General features: G+C 43.9%; 2 protein-coding genes across 3 annotated transcripts in view; both read left to right on the forward strand.

The window, feature by feature from the left end:
• The first annotated feature begins 360 nt into the window (after window positions 1–360).
• The window catches only part of TXNRD1 (thioredoxin reductase 1), a 70734-nt gene continuing 48882 nt past the window's right edge, over window positions 361–22212 (forward strand). The window contains exons 1-2 of one of the 2 annotated variants that reach the window (XM_043562375.1): window positions 361–552; window positions 1994–2103. Coding sequence is in view for 1 of the 2 variants with exons in the window: in XM_043562374.1 (XP_043418309.1) it covers window positions 20635–20940 (306 nt within the window). In the remaining variant the exon portion in view is untranslated. Of the gene's footprint in view, window positions 553–1993; window positions 2104–15507; window positions 20941–22212 lie in introns of those variants that run through there. The other variant, XM_043562374.1, reaches the window with a different exon arrangement.
• EID3 (EP300 interacting inhibitor of differentiation 3) lies at window positions 12300–14551 on the forward strand. The gene has a single exon (XM_043562376.1). The coding sequence runs from the start codon at window positions 13117–13119 to the stop codon at window positions 14272–14274; it is 1158 nt and encodes a 385-aa protein (XP_043418311.1). The 5' UTR covers window positions 12300–13116; the 3' UTR covers window positions 14275–14551.

Here is a 22212-nt window from a genome sequence, read left to right on the forward strand (position 1 = left end):
ACCCAGGGAGTTAAAAACAAAAACAAAAACCCCTCGGATGCCCGCCCGGGTCACACCTAATACCCATTCACCCAGAATGTCTGGGGGTGGGAGTGAGGCGTCGGTGTTCTTCAAGATCCTCTCGTGATCACAATGGGCAGCAAAAGTTCCCGAGTCACTGCCTTAGGGCACGGTCCAGTTTTGCTTAATTTAAACACACTTGTCTCTGCGTTCTGGTTCCAAACATTCTTACGTTGTTTTTGCTCTTTCCTTGGGTTGGGGGCGCTCTGAGCAGGAAGAGGATGTGGTGTCACCCAATTAGGAGGTCTCGCTTCGCTAAGCCCGTTGGCGTAGTCGCCAGGGCTGCACCGGAGTGGATTTCTGCTTTGTCATTCTGACTCTGGCGGCCCGGCCGCCCGCTCCGAGCAGGGCGTGGCTTCTCGTGGCGGCGGGGAGCCCGCCACCCTTCCCCTCGGTTCGCAGCAGTCCCTCGCAGTGTCTCCGCAGTGCCTCCGAGCGGAAGGTGGGGGGCCGCCCTCCAGAAGAGCCTGGTGGCCCGGCGCTCCCCTTCACGTAAGCGGTGGGGACCCAGAAACCCGGGTAGGGCTGCGAGCCTCTGGGCTGCGAGGCTGGGGACGTGGGCAGCCGTCTGTCGGGTGCGCTTCGAACCCCGGAAAGGGATGTTTTAAGGTGTGTCTGAGTAGGGGTGAAGCTTGGTGTAAGGCGGTGCTCTTGCGGGCCGCGTTCATTGTGTCGCGTGGGTCGGTGGAAGCCGAGCCTGGGCTGGGGAGAGACCTGCCGGCCCTTGTCGGCTGGTGGCTTCCTTCCGCTCGCCCTCTGTATAGACAGTGTGCAGAAACGTGAGAAAATGGGTGTTTGTATCGTTTCCTACTGTACGAGTGTCGGAATGTGGATGACAATGTGACGAATAGATCGACAGATCCTCCACAGCACTAAAGGAGTATAATAATTTAAAGATGTCTCTTAAGAAATTGTCGCACCATTTAATCCCCGGAAATCCCGAGTTGGCAAAATGCCCGTACCTCCCTATTTACAGTTGGGGAAACCGAGGCTCAGAATCACGTGACTTGCCCCAGGCTCTTCAACGCGACAGCTGCGAGTGGGACCCAGGGCTGGTCTCGCTGTATCGGGCGTACAGGGTTACAGGCGTGCACTGCACTGCCTGGGTTTGAACCCTGGCTCTGCTCTGAAGACCTAGCTGCTTTGAACTCGGGCACGTTAGCTTTTCCGTGCCGGCTCTGCCTGTGTGTGAGACGGGCCGGACGGGACCTGCTTGCAAAGAGTAGTTGTGAAGATTGAGTGTTGGTAATGTGCAAAGCATCGCAGAAGTGCTAGCTGCCATTGTTTGTTGTCAAAGCAGCAGCGCTTCTGAGTTGGTGTGATTTTTGTGTCATGAATGGGCCGGATGATGTTAGAGTAACTGGAGTCTATTTTTAATTCTATCATTGACTCACTGCCTACCTGAGTTCACCCGTTTGTAAAATTGGGCCATTAGCTCCCGGTCTGTCAGGCAGGGTGTTGCTGTATGGCTTCAAGGTTCTGAAATGAAAGAAAGCACCCTAGGAGGGCAGAGTGTTCCTAATTTTGCCTCGTGGTTTCAAATTTCAAAGAAACCTGGGAAGTTGGCTTTTGGCATTCTATATAAATGCAGAGTTCAAAGGCAGATTAAATTGGGAGGCGTTTTATAGAAGTGGAGATGACTGTCTTAAGCCTCCTTTGCGAGGCTTCTCTGCATTGGGGATTTACCGGGATTCGGGGCGTCTGGTCCGGCGAGGCCGCCAGGATTTGAGCGCGGCGGGACCTCGGGTGCGGGAGCCGGCCGGGGACCCTGCGGCCGGCGCGCGCAGGTGTGCGGGGAGAGGGGCCCGGGCCCCGGGCCGAGGCAGGGGGCGGCGCGGTCGGGGACGCGGAAGCCCCGCCCCCGCCGTGCACTTCCCGCCGCGGCCCGGGGCGGCGAGACTGACCCGCGCCCCTCTCTGCTTTTGTGCCGCAGAGGACGCCGGGGGCCTGGAGAGAGCGCTCTCGGAGCTGACCTCGGAAACCGACGTGCCGGTGGTGTTTGTGAAGCGGCGAAAGATAGGAGGCCATGGTCCAACCCTGAAGGTAGGGCGGGGGGGCGGGGGGGACATTAACGTTCTCTACCCGCCGGTCCCGGGAGGGAGCTCCTGGAGCCCACCGTGCTCGCGGCCCTCCTTTCGGGGCCAGGGTGGATGTGTGAACGAACCTCCAAACGGAGCGCGTCCTTAAAAACGACAAAGAAGCAGTAGGGGCCAGCTCACGTGTTAATGGAAGTTGATGAGACGGCGGGTAAATTCAGAACTGGGGAGCTTGCAAGGGAGTATGTAACTTTTCGTCTTCTAAAATACGCGTTCAGAAGAATTTTCCTTCCCGACTTTCCCTGCCTTTGCCCCTTCTAATCAATCTAAATAACTTAAATTTTAGCAGCAGTGTAAACTGCTGAAAGTGAGCTGTTGGGAGAAGTACTGAGCAAAGGAGATCAGGAAACGCATATCTTCGTCGGTCCCTATCCTCTTTCTCTTTAATTCACTGGGAGGGAAACCCAGAAGCCCCAGGCTCTGGGGAGAGTAACCTGCAAGCTCCTGGAGTGAGTTCATTTCCCTTCTGGTATCTCTTGTAGCCCAGAGTTAACTATTGGGTGGAGGGAGAGGGAGAAAAATCTTTCCTTTGACCAGTGGCAGGCGCGGTGGCAGTCCTCCCTTAGGACCCCGCACCGTGGGGTGGGTGGGTCATGGCTGTGGTCCCCGTGCATGTTGTAGAGGAATACCCGTCGTGCGTGATGTTCTCCATTGAGTGTGGTTGGTTACCCGGTTAGAAAGTCTCATAATCTCATCACCTTGATACATCTGTCTGCTTTAAGTTTTGCTGATTATCTTTTTGTCCTTGTCTGTTTGTATCCGTGTAATTCTTAAGAAATGGAACTCGTGCTTGAACATTGCCTTCTTAGAAGTAAACCTGAGGCCTCAGGTTAAATGTCAAAAGTCTACTCAGATGCCTGCACATTTAGGAAGAATATTAACAATTAATTTGCATTTTTATTTACTACCTTTTCTTCTAAAAGAATCTTGTTTACCATTTTTGAAGAATGGGTGATGAAATAGGAAACACAGATAGACTTCAAAGACAAATGGAAAATTCATGGAAAATAATTAAAGGATAAAAAGGCTTTTAGCTTGATTGAAAGTATTAGTCAGACCTTTAGTTTGCAAGTAAAATGAGACAAAGGTCTATTAATATTACTTTCTGTCTGGATTGTTCTGTTTTCTCCACCTGTGTCATAAATTTGCACTTAAAAAGTTACATGGGTATTTGACCTTTATATAAATTCTACAAATGGTTCTGGTTTTAGCATCGTTGGGAGTAAAAAGAATCATTCTTCTTATAAGCTTTGAACCCACTTTATTGGTATGTTCTGATGTTTTCAATCCAGTAATCATAGTTAATTTCAGACATTTAATGAGGTGCGGTGCCAAGGTTGAAAAGTATACCACCAAGTCATAATTAAAATTAAAAAAAGTTATTTAGCACAGTTTTTAAAGTAAGCTTACCACTCTACTTTGTATTATTTATTTTTGGTTTCTAATGAGTCCTAAGACACAACAAAGTAAGGACCACTGGTTTGAAATGTTTGTGAATTTCCAGCCAACTGCTGTCCCAATTTGGGGTTAAGTGGTAGGTTCTGAAAATCTTTAGGGAACATTGGGTTTGAGTGGAGAAAAACATTTATTTAGTGGAGAATTGATTTTATAGGAGTAGTGTTATGATCCTAAAGTTCACACCTTAAAAAAAAAAGGTTAAGATTTTATACTTTAATTGCAAGGTAAATAGGGGAGAGGGAGCTCTTTAAAATGCCTGCTTTTCTTTTCTCCTCTTTTCTTTCTTCCTTTGTCTCTCTTTCCCCTAAATAAACACAGCAGCAGCAGCAAAATCTACCTAGCTGTCACAGTGTCCTATAGAAGACAGGGAGTGAGAATCCTGCTTGAAGGCACTTATAAGTCCAGATGACTACCTATAGGAAGCTGAAAGCTTTAAGGAAGTTTGTTTCAGAAATCTAGTCTATGGGCCACCTGCACGGAATGTCTGGAGTGCTTGTTGAATGTGCATGCCTAGGCTTTACCTGAGGTCTTCTTAAGTGAACTTTCTGGAAGGGGCTAGGATCTGCCTTTTAATTTATTTTAAGCAAGTCCCCTCAAGTAATTATTAGGATAAATCTCACATTTGAGACTTACTTTAATGTAGAAGGTAGTTTGGTCAGGGTTGGTTGCTAAATAATTACAATCGGAGAAAACCAAAAAAGTACTACTTTTTTTTTTTTTAATGTTTTATTTATTTTGAGGGAGAGCGGGTGCGTGCGAGAGCATGAGCAGGGGAGGGAGAGAAGGAGAGAGAGAGAATCCCAAGTAGGCTCCGCACCAGCAGCGCAGAGCCTGTTGTAGGGCTCGAACCCACAATCTGTGAGATCATAACTTGAGCCAAAATCAGAGTCTGACTCCACCTAACTAACAGCGCCACCCAGGTGCCCCCAAAGTACTGCTGTTTAATACCCAAAGGATATGCATTAGAAGATAGCAAATGGGGGTAACTCACCAGGCCACTAACACTTTATACCTGAATAGAAAAATAGAGAAATATGCTGTCTGTGGCCAGGACTTGAATGTGCAGGTGTGAAATTGGAACTAAGGAGCCTACTGAATTCTAAGAACTATGAAAAAATTCCTATGCTCAAAGTCATCTGGCTTTCATAAACATTTTAGTTCCTTTTTTTCTTCCTTTTTTTTAATGTTTAAAAAAATTTTTTTTAATGTTTATTTATTTTCGAGAGAGAGAGACAGAGCATGAACAAGGGAGGGACAGAGAGAGAAGGAGACACAGAATCTGAAGCAGGCCCCAGGCTCCTAACTGTCAGCACGGAGCTCAGTGCGGGACTCGAACCCACGAGCTATGAGATCATGACCTGAGTCGAAGTCGGACGCCTAACCAACTGAGCCACCAAGGTGCCCCTTAAAGGACTGTTTTGATGCTGGGTCTTGAATTGTCTTATTTTTGAAATCTTTGTTTTCATGGATAGTTTTCCCACAGGCAGGGGCCACTTAACCCTAGTCTGAGCCACTTAACCGACTGAGCCACCCAGGCGCCCCAATGTTTGTTTATTTTTGAGAGAGAGAGAGGGGGAGAGAGGGAGACAGAAGATCCGAAGCCGGCTCTGCGCTGACAGCAGAGAGCCTGATGTCGGCCATCCAGCTAAACCCACTGAACCATGAGATCATGACTTGAGCTGAAGTCGGACGCTTAACCAAATGAGCCACCCAGGCGCCCCATAAACATTTTAGTTCCTAAGGGCAAGATTGCAAGTAGTCTTGCAGGGAGCCTTTCTTGTATGTGAGTCAGTGTCTCCAGGATCGCAGAGTTTTGAAACCACTTGTATAAATGGTTGGTGGTGGTATAGAGAGGAAAAGCAAAGTGCATGAAAAAGTGTTTATGGGGATACTAAGTGCAGGACAGAATTAAGACAAGTAGTTTGAGACCATAGTCTTGGGAGAGAAGACTAACACTGGCAACACAGGACTTCATTTCTTTTTTTTTTTTTTTTTTCAACGTTTATTTATTTTTTTGGGACAGAGAGAGACAGAGCATGAACGGGGGAGGGGCAGAGAGAGAGGGAGACACAGAATCGGAAACAGGCTCCAGGCTCCGAGCCATCAGCCCAGAGCCTGACGCGGGGCTCGAACTCACGGACCGCGAGATCGTGACCTGGCTGAAGTCGGATGCTTAACCGACTGCGCCACCCAGGTGCCCCCAGGACTTCATTTCTTCAAGGCCATAGTAGGAGAGATGCCAGACGTAAGGCAGTGCCCGGTTAACAGGGAGGTGAATTATGGAGGCAGTTGTAGGAGGAGCTCAGGCCCATGCAGAGGTTCGGGCCCCGCGGTCCAGGCTCTACGGGTAGACACTAAAAGGCAGGTTTCCTCCTTTGAAGCCTAACTTCTAAAGTTACCAGGAACCAGACTCTTAACTGAGTAGACATCAGGAAATGAGTGGTAATTTAATAACTCCCCAACCATCCCCTTTCTATCTTAATACTCTACCAAAATTGGCAGAGAACTTCATTTCTTTGGATTCTTTGCTCTGACCTGATCCTTCTGGGGAGACTAGTGGTGTACCTGCTGTGGCCGAGTGGAGCTTGATTGAGGCCCAAGGAGAGGGGAAGAGCACCGACTGGCTGACACTAAGAAGGTCGCGGGGGGAAGGACTAACAAGATCCAAAAGAGGCCTGGATTGTTAGGACCACAAATAAATTTATCTGGGGCTGAATTACGTAGTAAACTTTTTACTAGTTGTGAATCCACGTTGAGACCCCGTCTCGCTTCCTTCCACTTGGACTGACAGCATGAACCTCTTTCTTGCTGTTCGTTTTCCTTCCACAGCAGTGCTGCTACTCTGGCCTCTCCTGGCTCCTCCTGTGCCAGGGCCTGACTGCTTCCCACATACGTGCCCACTGCCTGTAACAGAGGCTTCTGCCCCGGCCTCCCACTTTGGTCTCCCTCCCCTTCTCGTCCCTGGGCTGTTGGGAGTCCTCTTCTGATTGCTGCTTCGCTGCCCCTGGGTCTGCATCCAGGGTAAAGGGCACACTCCTTAGCTTGGCCTTCTGTGTGGCAGGGCCTGGCCCCCACCTGCTTCTCTGGTTATCTCTTGCTCTGCTCCCTTACCTATCTGCAGTGGGGCTACCATTGCAGCCAGAGTCCCTAAAATTTCTCTCCTCTGTTCTTCATTTCAGTTTCTGGTTTATCTTCCTGTTCTGAGACACTTTTCCAACCGCCTCCCTGTGTTACAGTACAAGGCCAGATTTGCCCATTCTTTCCCTCGGTGCTCCCACAGCACCCCCGAGAATCTGCTCTCTGGAAGAGGAAGAATCCTGCCAATTATAATTTTTTGGCTTACATATCAGCAGTGGAGAGTTAGTCTTCTTTGTGCCTAGGATCCCAGGTCTATATTAGAGTTCAAAAACTATTTAAATGAACATGCCTATTAATGATAATAGCTACCATTTATTGAATGCCTACTCTAAATGCTCTATTGCCTCATTGATTAAATTCTCACAGTAGTCCTCTGCAGAAGGTGGTTTTATCTAGGTTTACAGAGGAGAAAATGGAGGCCCTGGGAATTTAAGGAACGTGCCCACATTACACAGCTAGTTTAAGTGGCAGAACCAGGAATGGAATCCAGGCCTGTCTGTGAAATTCACTGTGTGGGTACTCATACTTCCCGGCACTTGACTTTGTGTTACAGCTATTGGGATACATGCCTGAGCTCCCCAGTGTGGTTGTGTGCTCATGATTCAGAGCTGAGCCCATGCATATCTCAGTATTTCTAGCATAGCTCTGGCAAATTGGCATTCATTCATTAAATGCTTGCAGAGTGGAACTGCATTCCTCCGTGCCTACTAAATTTACATTCCTTTAGAACAAAAACGACTTATTTTTGTACCTTCTCTCTGTGTGTGTGTGTGTGTGTGTGTGTGTGTGTGTGTGTGTAACACTTGGTATGCAGTCAATAAATAATTTGTTGAATGACTGGATGATGGTAGGGGCCAGAGGAGACTAACTTCAAGTGAGGTTATTTAGTTACAAGATGTCTGATTTTATGAAGGTGGACTGTCTGTATCTGAGACCAAGACTTAAGATATCCTGGAGAGATTCTAGGCAGCATATAAATGGTTCAGAATTTTAAAGAGCTCTATAACAGCAGCAGCGGCTACCTTCATTGTTTTATGCAGGTGTGTCAAGGTCAGTTGAGAAGGAAGTCCCATTACATTTATTTAGCTACAGGTACTTTTGAGTACCTGTGTTCTCCACCTTGGGCTAGGCACTGTTTTTGCTATCTGTAGCAGAAATCTGTGGGGCAAATGTATATATTTAAAAATATGTTTGTCAACAAATATTTGTATGTGATTATAGAGTGACAGCCAATCTGGGTTGACATCCAATACATCCACTTTACAAATGAGGAAACTCAGACTCTGAGGAGAATAAGTGGAAACTAATACAGCACTAGTTCTGACTGGAGCCCAGACCTCCAGCGTGAACTCCTTCAAGGCTGCCTTCTTAGAAACCACATACCCTGTGCTTTCCTGCCCGTCGTCTATCAAAATGATGCTCCCGGTCATTGCTGACTTCTGAGGTGTGTCCCGAGAGGGTTGGTAATTGCTCTCATAACCTGAAAGGTTCTATTCTCAACTCACACCCTTGTTTATGTTTGCTCTTGAGGCTTGGAAAGTCAGCCAGCACTGGGTTTGCTGGTGTCCGCGAAGCGTGTGGCTTCTGACTACAGAGCGAGGGCGGAGGTTTTGTGTACTTTTACTTCACCAACAATAAATCCCATGTTATTTGAATAGAACAGTTATTCAGAGCTTCTTTTGGATACTTTTTTTTTTTTAAGAATCTGCTGAAATCCAAGGAACCACTCATGAGAAAAATATACCCGATAATTTTGCATATAAATCTCAGACTCTTTTTTTAAAAAAATTTTTTTTAACGTTTATTTATTTTTGAGACAGAGAGAGACAGAGCATGAATGGGGGAGTGGCAGAGAGAGAGGGAGACACAGAATCGGAAGCAGGCTCCAGGCGCTGAGCCATCAGCCCAGAGCCCGACGCGGGGCTCGAACTCACGGACCGCGAGATCATGACCCGAGCCGAAGTCGGCCGCTTAACCGACTGAGCCACCCAGGCACCCCAATCTCAGACTCTTAATAGACCGGCTTCAGAATATTTAGTACAGAGGTTTATCTCTTCAAAGTACTATATGCACTCCATTAGTTGAAGACTTCCTAGGTTTTTAAATTGCATTATGTGGCAAGTGCCTTTTCACTGGTATTAGTTACAGTGGGGATATATTCTTGTATGCCTCCTTTGGATTTAACCTTTAAAATATTTTTCTTTTCCTAAAACAACATGCAGGAGTGAAGCTACTGGTTTGTATACTTCTTTTTTCCCATTTAGTTTATAATGTTTATTAAACATTTACTATCTTTGGGATGATTGAAGACTTACTAATTACCTACTAAGTATTTGAAAATATTATCCAATCTGTCACATAATTCTCGTTCAAAACTTATAGTAGCTTATGGTGTTTAAGTAGTACTATCTCTACCTTACAAATGAGGAAACCAGACACTGAGCAGTTAAGCAACCTACCTAAGAGAAACCTAATAACTAATAATAGGTTAAGATTGGAACCCAGGTTTGCCTCCTTCCACTGTCCATGGTTATTTAAAAAATATGTATCTACCTTGATCATGGCAAAGTTTACCTGAAATACTAAAACACCAACTAAAGCAAAAACGTATGCACACAAACATAACCTTGAAGGAAATTAAGATGAAAGAGAAAATATACTTAATGTCCTGCTATTCTGACAAATCAAACTAGTACTTTGATCAGTAAGACTCGTCTCATCTAGGGTGCCTGGGTGGCTCAGTCGGTTAAGCGTCCGACTTCAGCTTAAGTCGTGATCTCACGGCTTGTGAGTTCCAGCCCCGCGTCAGGCTTTGTGCTGTCAGCTTGGAGCCTGGAGCCTGTTTTAGATCCTGTGTCTTTCTCTCTCTCTGTCCTTCCCCTGCTTGTGCTCTGTCTCTCTCAAAAATAAAACAACAACAACAAATTAAAAAAAAAAAAGACTCTTCTTATCTAAGTATTGAATAGTCACCGTGGCAGGATAAGGGCAGAGAAGGGGCTGGGAAAGAAGGAACAGAAAAGTTCAGGGAGCTAGCTGGTAGCATTAGAAGCATACGTGCTGGATGGCCACCCAGACCTGATTGGCTCCTGGCTTCGGCTCAGAGGTCTCTCGTATGCCCATTTGTTATAGATTAATCCTGCAGTAGAAACCCCACTGACCCTCTGGGAGTTCTTTTTTTATTTGGCCATAGAGGGACCTGTAATCTGTGCCATCCATCCCATCACGTTTGTGTTGACCACCAGGGGTTGCGGGAGACCGCTTAAGAGCTGGGACTCGAATGAGTCCGAACTCTTAGCAAGGGACTGGAAAATGGGAAAAAACTGGAGGAAAGAAGAAAGGAAATATAAGGCCATGTTGAGCTCTTGCCAGCAACTCCTGAAAGAGGAAAAAAGGGGGAGGAGAAGAGCTGAATTATTTTGGAGGCCAGGCTGTACGTCATGGTTGCCTGAACTTGTCACCTTACTGAACGAAGAAGGCAAACTTGAGTGATTTCTTCGAAGCACTAGTGTGCTTGTGCTGTTACAATTCATAGAGAAGGTTACCAGTATAACTGAACGTATGCATTGCGTTCTTCTTTTTAAGCTGCGTTTATATACTTATTACGAGTAATTGGACCTTAGGGTAGAAAATCGCTATTTAGTGATTTCAGGATTCGCAAGTGTAGAAATCCCATTCTTTAAAAGATTAAGGAAAATTGTTACACTTGAGATTTTTGCTCTGTAGCGACATTCAAAACTTGTGCTCTAAAGGCAGAGTTGAAAAGGCAAAATATAATGCAAGTATGAGTTTTTTTTTTTTTTTAAGTTTATTCATTTATTCATGTAAGTCATCTCTACACCCAATGTGGGGCTGGAACTCAAGACCCCGAGATGAAGAGTCACATGCTCTCCTGAGCGAGCCAGCCAGGTGCCCCACAAGTATGGCTTTCTGAGGATGATCTGAGTTACAGGTTCCCAAGGTTCTTAAGGACAGGGATCCAGCACAGAATTCAGCACTGGAAATCACTACTTAATAATACGATGCTTGTCTTGATGCGTTCTGTTGCTCTGGGCAAGTTGTGTGGGCTGTTATCTCCTGAGAAATCCCTGTAAATGGTATTAATAATGCTTTAGAAGTAGGTTGGGAGAATTATTTTTCTAAACCGTTTTGGAATTCTTAGATGAAAGGCTGTGTATGGAGCACATTGGTGTCAGCCCGTTTTCCCTTCTCTGAGACAGGAGAAGAGGCACCTTGGGGTGGGAAGGTTGGCCTTTGTTTTGGAGTTCTTTTCATAAATTGCTTTCACTGGATTTCACAGGATTTCACAGAAGCTCCCAAGAATATGGTTAACTGTAAAAGGAAACATTTTTGTATTTGGAACTTGGGATTAATTATATGTTTTCATCTAAGATTTAGAACAGATTTAAATAGTTTGTAGTTGGCCAAACTTGGGGAAGAAAATATGGCCCTTTGATGAAACTGGGGCCCACCTTTGTTTTTCTCTTGCTTTTACTGTACTTCAGAGAAGACTTAAACCTGACTTTCTGAAAAGCAGTCAAGTTTTCTTTTCAGTGTGTTGGATCTGTGTTTTCCCACTGATCTGTGAAATTAATATTTTGCTGCCAAATAACTTGCAGTAGGGGCTGGAATAAAGTTTTCATCTACATTCATTTATACATTCAGACATGCATATTCCAATGTATCCATGTGAACACAGCTTTGCTTGGAAGATTTAAAATCAGATTCTTGCTTTAGAGAAGTTCAGTCTAATAGAGCAGGATAATATATATGCATGAGTAACTATAATGCCTGGTGCTTTTGAAAAATGCACGTTTTTCCCCCTGAATTACCTATACTTAAAATAATGGGGGATGAAGAGTAATGTAAATAGTTTAGAGAAACTTAATACTAGGTTTTACTGTTCACACATTTGCAAGAAACTTTCTGGTAAAGACAGGAAAAATGACCCAGTCTAGACGCATGGGAAGGAAGGTAGGGCTAATTTACTACCTCTTGGTGCCTTGAAACCAGAATTGACAGGTGCAGTGGTATTTGTCTCCCCGCACCCCCAATTAAAATGGCACCTGTTGAAGTGAAAAGCTTTTGATCTGGGTTGAGAGTGTACTTTTTTGTTCTCTTTAAAAACAAAATGTATTCCTTATTGTTACATCTGCTTTGCTGCTTGTGAGACTGATGAGCTAAATAAGCCCTTTCCCCCAACTGTGCGGGGATTCCCGGTGAATTTTCCAATGTAGTCACTCGATTTACATCATTTGCTTCCTTTTTCTTGCAACAGAATGTGTTTAAAATTTTCATAGCTTTGGGGCGCCTGGGTGGCTTGGTCGGTTGAGTGTCTGACTTCGGCTCAGGTCATGATCTCACAGTCCGTGAGTTCGAGCCCCGCGTTCGGCTCTGTGCTGAGCGCTCAGAGCCTGGAGCCTGTTTCAGATTCTGTGTCTCCCTCTCTCTCTGCCCCTCCCCTGTTCATGCTCTGTCTCTCTCTGTCTCAAAAAAATAAATAAACGTTAAAAAAAAATTAAAAAAAAATTAAAAAAAATTTTTTTTTCATAGCTTTGCTTACCTTTTAGGGTTCAGATTTACTCTCCATTCAGTCTGTGGTCTTTAGTTTTTGGCAAACTTTCAAAGAAACCTCGCTTTTGCAGAGACTGCACCCACTTTATTCTTCCACACTTGGGTGGTGGAGAACCAAAGGTCACTTGAGTAATGCCTGACCTGCCACCACTTTAGCTCATGCGCTAGCCGACACTCTCTTGCCTCGCAACTGCCTCTGCCCTAGTTTGGAGGGGGTCTGGCTTTTGAGGGCCCGTGAAGGTAATTAATCCAAACAGCCACTTTGCAAGTGAACTCTGAGAGTTCGGCCTATTTGTAGTGGAGGTTCAGCAACTCACAATGCTTGGCTTTATGGGCAGTTTACAACGCAGCCAGATTCAGTTCTCAAAAAACCAAAACCCCAAGGACCCTGCCTTTTAATCAGAGAAGAACGAAAAACATAGGCTGACCTAACTGCAAGGTCACGGCAAATGTTTTAAAGTGCAGGAGCTTTGACCCTCCCCTCCCCCATTTTGCTATGATTGTCTAGGTATTTCTTTGAAAGCCAGAGGACACTGTCAGTAATTGCTAAAATAATAGCTATCTGTTGAGCGGGTATTATCGTAGTGTGGACAGGGGCCCCATTATTGCGCACGTTCTGTGCTGTGCGGCAGGGAGCCGGTTGCTAACGCGGGTGCGTCTGGGCTCCGCGGGCCTGGGCCGCCGGGAACCGGAGCCAGCTGGGGGCGGGGCCTCGGGACCCCGCCAGTGCGCATGGGCGACGTCTTCTCCTACGGACCCCCTTCAATTTCCGCCATGGTCGGAAACGTAGCGAATGCAGTTAGCTGGGTGTCAGCTGAGCGCGCCGGTCGCCGGAATGTCTGATGAAAAAGGCTCCTTGAGGGGAGGCGTAGAGAAAGGAGAGGAGCCAGCGGGGACCATCGCTGGTAGTGCGTTCTCTGTGAAGCGGGTGGAGGACGAGGAAGAACCGATGAAGGTGGAAGTGGCGGTGGGGGCTGATGGCTGCCCTGACGACCTCAGCTGCCGGGAGGCCGACATAGACCCATACCTCCTAGGGCTTGCGGATGACGAGGAGAAATGCCGGAAAATCCGCAGGCAGTACCGACAGCTCATCTATAGTGTCCAGCAGAACCGTGATGACATAGTGAACACGGCGAGCGACACGTTAAGCGAGGCCCTTGAAGAAGCCAATGTCCTGTTTGATGGAGTGAGCCGAACCAGAGAAGCAGCACTCGATGCCCAGTTTCTTGTTTTGGCTTCTGATTTGGGTAAAGAGAAAGCAAAGCAACTGAACTGTGATATGAGCTTTTTTAATCAAGTAGCGTTTTGTGACTTTCTGTTTATATTTGTGGGCCTGAACTGGATGGAAGATGATGAACGTGATGAATTGAGTGGCTGTGATGATAATATAGCTCTTTCCTTCTGGGAGACAGTACAGAAGGAAGCAACATCCTGGATAGTGCAAGCTGAAACATTCCACTTTATTTTTGGTTCATTCAAGTCTAAGTCTTCTGCACCAAAGCCCCGACTTGAACACCAGAAGAAAGCTCACAAAATGGAAGAAAATGGGGCTATGCCTACAAAGCTGAGGAAGTTGGACCTGAGTAATAATCAAGAAGCAACAGAAAAAGAAGTAGAAAGAATCTTGGGATTGTTGCAAACTTACTTTCGAAAGTATCCTGATACTCCCGTGTCCTATTTTGAGTTTGTGATTGATCCAAACTCTTTTTCTCGTACTGTGGAGAATATATTTTATGTTTCTTTCATTATAAGGGATGGTTTTGCAAGAATAAGGCTTGACCAAGACAGGCTGCCAATATTAGAGCCGATTAATATTAACCAAGTGGGTGAGGGAAATGATCCCAGTTCTCATGGCAGGAGACAAGGAGTTATATCTTTAAGTTTACAGGACTGGAAAAATATTGTGGCAACTTTTGAGATTTCAGAGGCTATGATCACAAACTCATACTAGGGACTTTTGTTCTTAGTATAGGATGTATTTTGTGGCTTTTCCAAAGTATCTCAAAATTGAGAGTAAGATCCAAGTAGAAGCACATAGTGTATTTCATGTAAAGTGAAAAAGTATTTTCAAAACATCAGAAATTGTTTTACTGTGCAATGTATTTTTTTTTTTTTGGTAGTTTATGAAGTTGTCATGATCTGTTATTAAAAAATATTCATTGGCATGTTCACGGAAAGATTTTTTTTGAATGCCCATTAAGACTTTACCAATAAAAGTCAGTTCTGAATTTCCTAAAAGGCATTGATAATTTACCAAAAACTCAATTTTATGATGCACTGTGATACTACATTGCTTCTTTTGTTACAGGGAACCAAAGGAATCCCGTATGAGGCTCCGACAAGGTTGGGGGAAGAGTGGGTATTAAAAAAAAAAAAGTCAAGAAAGACTTTATACATAGGTCAGTGAATAAGCGATGCAACACTATTTTTAAAAAATGTAGATTCCTTGCTTCATTGCAAGGAAGACTCCATAAGATTAATGCATGGGTATCCATATTCTAAATAGTTTCTCCTGTGATTGGACAAAATAACCTCTACAGTAGATAGGTGAGGCATCATTTAAGTGTGTGCTGAAAGGTAAGTAGGGATTAATCAAAGACAGCAGAGGTATTCTCGGCAGGGGGAATATGGAGGCCAAATAGAGGCCAAGAGTTACAGTCTTTATCTACTTGGTTAATGTCTTCTCTGGCCTCTAATTTCCAAACCCTTTGTGGTTGCTGCTGGTACACAGATTGGCCTTCAGAATCAGTGGTGTTTCATTATGTAACAGCCTTGAATATTCCCAGTTCAATTTTGTGTTTCTTATGAGGGCTTTAAATGCCTGGAAACTATCTCTGTTTATGCTGAAATATATAACTAACTTGCCCATATGTTCTTTACTTCACCATAAAGACTTGTTTTTTCTTTTTGTTGCTTGCAATTATGAATTACAATCTTAGAAGTTATGCTAAAAATGTGGGTCTTTAAGAAAACAATCTTGAAGGTGCAGAGCATGTCTATTTGTAAGCTACTTTTCTTTCTTTCTCTTTCTTTCTCTCTCTCTCTCTCCTTCCTTCCTTCCTTCCTTCCTTCCTTCCTTCCTTCCTTCCTTCCTTCCTTCTCCATGCTGTATGTGGGGCTTGAATGCAGGACCTAGAGATCAAGAGTCACTTGCCCTATGGACTGAGTTGCCCATAAGTTTTTTTTTTTTTTTTTTTTTTTAAGTTTATTTATTTGGAGCACCTGGATGGCTCGGTTGAGGGTCCGACTTCAGCTTAGGTCATGATCTCACCTTTCGTGAGTTGGAGGCCTGCATCTGACTTGCTGCTGTCAGCACCAAGTCCACTTCAGATCCTTTGTCCCCCCTCTTTCTCTGTCCCTCCCCCACTCACGCCCTCTCTCTCAAAAAAATAAGTAAACATAAAAAAATGAAGTTCACTTATTTGAGAGACACTGTGAACGGGGGACTGGCAGACAAAATTGCAAAGTAGGCTTCATGACCTGAGCCGAAGCCAAGAGTCAAGTGCTTAGCTGACTGAGCCACCAGGAGCCCCTTAGGCTGCTTTTTTTCATCCCTATAGGAACTTAATCTGGGGTAGTAGTGGACTTTGCCATTAGGCATTATTTGGCAAGTGGATAAGTATCTGGCTTGGGAAGAAGTAACAACGAACTTTCCTACTAAGTCTTGTGTAGAATAGGGAAAGGAAGTCCAAAGACTAAATAAATGGCATCAAGGTTGACAGGAGTGATCCTAATGTGTGTTGGGGACAGATTCTTCAGTAGTAGTTGAGGTTTTTTGCCAAAATAGAAATTTCTCACGAAACTTGTTCAGTTGTTTTCTAAAGTAGCCATTCCTGGGGTGCCTGGGTGGCTCAGTTGTTTAAGGGTCTGACTTCCGCTCAGATCATGATCTTACGGTTTGTGAGTTTGAGCCCTGCATCAGGCTCTGTTGCTAACAGTTCAGAGCCTGGAACCTGCTTCGGATTCTTTGTTTCCCTCTCTCTGCCCTTTGCCCACTTGTGCTCTGTCTCTTTCTCTCTCTCTTAAAAATACATAAACGTTAAAAAAAAAATAAAGTAGCCATTCCTTCCCCTTTTCCTTCCTTCCTTTCCTTCTTTCTTTCCTTTTTTTTTTTAAGTTTTTTATTTTGAGAGAGAGGGAACGTGAGAGTGCAGGGGAGGGGCAGAGAGAGAGAGGAAGAGAGTGAGAATCTCAAGCAGCCTGCACACTGAGAGTCCCACTGCAGGGCTCGAACTCAATAGCGAGATCATGACCTGAGCTGAACTCAAGTTGGATGCTTAACTGACTGACCACCCAGGCGCCCCTCTTTCCCCCTTTTTCATAAAGGAATGCTAACCTTGCTGGGTGTGCCACCCTTTGATTTATTTAGCATCATGGAAGTATCATTTGGTTTTGCTGATTCTCATTTTAGCCTGTCTTTAGTACCCAAGTTCCTTGGGTTTTCCAGAGATTTGCCATTAGAGGAAAAGAATTTCTTAGTAGCAAGAGGATTCTGCCTCACTTTTTTTACTCATCACTGGATTGCTCAGTTAAGTGCCCAGTGTCTTTACAGAGTATTGGAGACTTGACTAAAAGCATCAGTAGAGAATGTACAGATTTGGGGGGAAGGTAATTTTAGGGGCCTTCTCTAAAGTTAACAGCTTTTAAAATCTAAATCATGTTGACCACTTGTTTCTGTTTTTACTGTGACACCTTAGTTGCCACATCATTTTGAAATTAAAGTGACAGCTTACCTTGAAGGAAAAAAGAATTGACCGATAGATAATTACAGAGATTAGATATGAGGCAAACTGCAGATCTGCTGGTTTCCCAGGAATATAATTAGAGGGGCTTAAATTTCACAGGTTCAATAAAATCAACTGAAATTTAGGAGAATATTACAGAAAGAATTTTTAACTAGAACTTTATTGTGTAACAGAACCACTTTCTGATCAAAGCACCTGGAATCAAATCCTGACTTAATTAACGTTCTAGTTAGAGGCTTTGGGCAGATTATTGAACGTATAAACCATAGGTTTTTGATTTGCTAAATAGGAATAACACCTGTCTCTTAAGTTTACAATAAGGATAAAATTGGAAAATGTATGTGACAAGGACAGTTGGCTCTTAAACAATGAGGGGTTTAGGGACACCATCCCCCCTGCACCGTCAGAAATGCAACTGTAACTTTTGATTCCCCCAAAACTTAACTACTAATAGCCAACTGTTGACCAGAAGCCTTACTGTTAACATAAAGTCAATTAAAACATATTTTGTATGTTATATGTATTATATACTATATTCTACAATAAAGGAAGCTAGAGAAAATAGGAAAATCATAATACTGAGAGGAAGAGAAATATGTTTATAATACTCTATTTATTGAAAAACCCGCATATAAGTAGACTGCATTTCAAACCCATGTTGTTGGAGGGTCAGCTGTATTTAGAAACCTGAGTTCCGGGGTATGGTATAGTGAGAAGAGCAAGAGCTTAGTAATCATTTACTCCTGGGTTCAATTCTTAATTCATCGGGCGACTTTTTTCATCTCTAAGGGCTTCTATATTATCGTTTATGAGATGACCACATTGGAAGGCTATTGTGAGGACTAGATGGGATAATATATACAAATGGGATAATATATGCAAAGCACCTCGCACAGTGTCTGGCTCAGGAGTGAGCCCTCATATTAGGGCCTCCTCTCAGGGTCAGAAATTCTGTGCTGTAAGCTACTTTAGTGGTGACATCTCTGTCATGGTTCATTCACTTTATATCTACATAGGACTTCCTCATGCCTTTGCCTTTGTCTTGGGGAATCTATTATCAAGTGATTGGAATTGGCAATTGTTACTTACTCAGCAATTGTTTGAGTGTTCACTGTACCAGATACTGGTCTAGGCAGTGGGGGGAAAGTTGTGGACAGGAAATGGACCGTCTCTTAGGGAATTTATATTTTAGTGCATGTAGTAGTGTCCTATTGCTGCTGTAACAAATTACCACACTTTTAGTGGCTTAAAATAACAGAAAACGTGTATTATATCATATTACAGTTCTAGAGGTTGAAAGTCTCGTATCTGTTTCTCTGGGCTAAAATCAAGGTGTTAGCAGAACTGGTTCTGCTGAGGCTCTGAGGGGAGAATCTGTTTTCTTGTCAGTTTCAGAGGCCACCTGTAATCCTTGCTTTACAGGGTCTTCCTCCCATTTTCAGAGTTGCTGGTGCAACTTCTTAAGTCTGTCTTCACATTTACTACTGTAGTGAAGTCTCCCTCTGCTTCCTTGTATAAGGTTATGGTATGTGTTAATGGAGTTGCAAGAAGCAAAAGGAAAAAGTTGTTTGGGAAATTTAGGAAGACCTTAATGGAAGAAACGGATATTGTATTGGAGACTTAGAATGTTGGTAAAAGAACCCACCGCCCCCCCCCCCCCAACTCCTGAAGGAATGCCTTAGAAAGGGTGATGTGTTTGTGTGTATTGAATAAAAATAATACAACATCGGTGTTTACTTACTGTTTATATACTGTGTCAGGATTTGATGGGAAGAGGGCATTTCAAGTGAGGTGTGGCACAGGGAAGTGCAGGGGATATCTATTAAACACTCCAGAAGCTTTTTGACCATGCAGGTTTCCTTCTCTGGGAAGGGGAGAATTAGTAACCTAAAGAGATTGTTCCTACCAGCGTCTGTGCCGATATGCATTACCCTGCCGTTTGGTGTAGTACAAGGGTATGTTAATTTCATTTTACAAAATAAAAAGACAGACTCCCTAAGGATTAGGTGATGAGCCCAAGTCACCTAACTTAGAGAGTGGTAGAGCAAGTGTTTTAACCCAGGTCATTTCAACACCAGAGCTGATATATAATGGTAAGAAAAACTAGTACATGTCTCTGCTCAGTGGATATGAATCATGTTTGGTGGGGAGGAACGTAAAAATCATTCTAATTTTGAAGAAATCTGGGACACTTGAATTGTTTTCTATGTTGTGCCTTTTCAGAGGTGAGTCTGGAGCAGTGTTTCACTAGGGGTAGGGGTGGGAATAGGCATTTTTCCTAAGAAGCAGATGGAAAAAGTGAAAGAATATTCAGTATGTAAGTCTGGCAAACACCAGCTAGGGGTGAGGTGCTGTGTCCTATAGTACTGCTTCTCAAAGTGAGTTCTTCTGGGGACTTCCTGCGGCCCTAACAGGAAGACCTTGAAGTTAAAATTATCTCCATAATACTGAGATGCTTTTCTCATCTAATTCCTTCACGAGTCTACCATGGAGTTTTCCAGACAGGTGACTTTGTAACAGACTGAGCGCATTAAAGATACGAGTGTCTTTTATTAAGACAGGCATTAAAAAGAATTGTACTGTCACTAATTAAAAAGTTATTTTTAGCAAGTGTGTTTAACAGTAATGCTTAAGGCATTTAATATTTTAATTTAAAATATTTTAATATTAACATTTCTTAGTTTTAACTTCTGTACACTAAAATTGATAAATAAACTTCACATTAACCAAAGCTCTCTGGGGTCCTATATAATTTAAGGTTGTAAAGGGATCCTAAGACTAAAAAGTTTGAGAATTCTTGTTCTTTATCAGGTAATATAGTCAGTGGCCACTATTTCTAACAAGCATAATTGGAGGAGAAGGGGGGGGGCATTTTTCTTTTCTGTCTTACCCAACTGTGTGCTCCTCCTTGACATTGGGGGAGCTTTATTCTACTGCCTATCTTGTTCATGTTTTAGGTGGCAAACCACTTAACTTAGACCTTAAGGATAGCAATTTCAGTTTTAAGTTGGATTGGAATTTTTTGGGGTCAGTGGACTGCTTTAGTTGCCTGTGTCTTACCGTTATACTTACAGAGTCAAAAGTGCTCAGGCTCACTTAGTTTTCTTCATAAAATCTGTATTCTGGTTGATACAATTTGACTTCAAGCTTGAATAAGAATCAGGTGTGATCCAGAATTTCAGGACAGAACAGATTATACATTGGTGGCTTTTCAGCATGACAGTGCGTTTTCTTTCTTTTGTTCTAGTAGATAATGGTGGGGGTGGTTATGAAATGGGTAGTTTTCATTTAGACAGCCAGTGACGGTCTTCCAGCACTGTGCCAAGTACTTGCAGATAAAACTGAGGCTCAGATTAAAATGGTAATACGTTGTTTTTCCAAAAGGACATCTGGCTGCATTTATTAATTCTTTTAAGCCAGCAAGTCAGCCTGTGCTCCTGGAGACCAACTAGAGAGTAATGTTTGTTACCTGAAGCTTGTAACGGTCCTGTGATCTGAATGGCTATTATTACCAAATTGTTTTTCCCCCCACAGTGCCTTGTACTGAAGGAGGAGCCTCTGCCAAAATGCCAGTAGATGAATACTGGCTGTGTTTACCAGCCTCTCACGTTAGACCTTTTGTACAGACGGTCAGGTTGATGCATTTTTGTCCCCATTGTTGCTGGTACCCACGTGCTCTTCCTTCAGTCTCTGCGCCGTCAGGTGCACCTGCCACCCTGCCAAGGGGCAGCCACGGTGCCATGCCTCTTCCTGCACCTTCCTCCAGTGCGCCCCCTTCCGCGTCCCCAGCATCCTGCTCTACTGACCCTAAGCTCTGCCCTTCGCCCCGTGCAGCTGATGGTAGGCAGGAGAAAAATGTGGCGTCGGGGCTGGTAAGTTTGGGGGACTTTTATCGATTATTGAGATTAAAACTTCATTTTTAGAAACACTTTTTTGTTGCTGGTATAACATTTAGCACGCATGTTTGTTTTAATAAAAGGTAATATTAAAAATACCACCAAAACAGGAGGCACCTGGTTGGCTCTGTTGATTAAGCATCTGACTCTTGAGCTCAGCTCAGGGCTTGATCTCAGGGTCATGAGTTCAAGCCCCGCTCTGGGAGTGAAGCCTGCTTTAAAAAATAATCACCAAAACAGTGTTCCAAGCTAATATGAAATATAACTCATGTATATAAAACCTAGCGAAATGAAATGGCTTTTGAAGTTAAAAGTCTATAATATTTATATTATAAAGTCTGTTATGTGCCAAGTACATGGAAACTAATACAGTATAGGAGGCCTCGTGCCTAGGTAGATTAAAGCAGTAAGCTTTAGGGGTGCCTGGCTGGCTCAGTGGGTAGAGCATACAACTCTTGATCTCAGGGTTGTGAGTTCGAGCCCCATGTTGGGTGGAGAGATTACTTAAAACAACTAAAAAATACATTTTAAAAAATGTCCTCTTAAAAAAAAGTTGTACAGAGTTGTGCTTAATTTATTGTCTCCCGCACCCTCCCCCACTTTTTATTTCTTTCCTTATATAAAGTATCTTGGGAGGCTCCTGGGTGGCTCAGTCAGTTAAGCGTCCAGCTGACTCAGGTCATGATTTCACGGCTCATGAGTTCAAGCCCCACATCAGGCTCTGTGCTGACAGCTCAGAGCCTGGAGCCTGCTTCGGATTCTGTGTCTCCCTCTCTCCCTCTCTCTCTCTCTCTCTGCCCCTCCCACACTGTGCGCAGGCACGATCTCTCTCTCTCTCTCTCTGTCCCTCCCTCAAAAATAAATAAACATAAAAAAATAAATAAAATGCTTTGGAAAAAGCAGGACTTTTACAGTTAACTTTTCTTGTAGGTAAATGTCAATTAATGCTTTTGTTCTGAACTTTTACCTGAGCAATGTAGAAAAGTCTTAAGTATTTGGCTAATCTGTTTCAGTTGCTATTTACCAGGCCTCTTTTTTTTTTTTTTTTAATATTTATTTTTTAGGAGAGCACAAGCGGGAGAGGGGCAGAGGGAGGGGGGCAGAGGATCGGAAACAGGCTCTGTGCTGACAGGATAACAGCAGTGAGCCCAATATGGGGCTCAAACTCAAGAACTGTGAGATCGTGACCTGAGCCGAAGTCGGACGCTCAACCAGGTGCCCCTACCAGACCGCTATCCTAATCTGAGA

The sequence above is a fragment of the Prionailurus bengalensis genome, chromosome B4, assembly GCF_016509475.1.
Source record: "Prionailurus bengalensis isolate Pbe53 chromosome B4, Fcat_Pben_1.1_paternal_pri, whole genome shotgun sequence".
Taxonomy (NCBI): Eukaryota; Metazoa; Chordata; class Mammalia; order Carnivora; family Felidae; genus Prionailurus; species Prionailurus bengalensis.

What these genes read in the sequence shown, in the direction of transcription:
- EID3 (XM_043562376.1), top strand. Translation starts at nt 13,117, where the DNA reads ATGCAGTTAGCTGGGTGTCAGCTGAGCGCGCCGGTCGCCGGAATGTCT.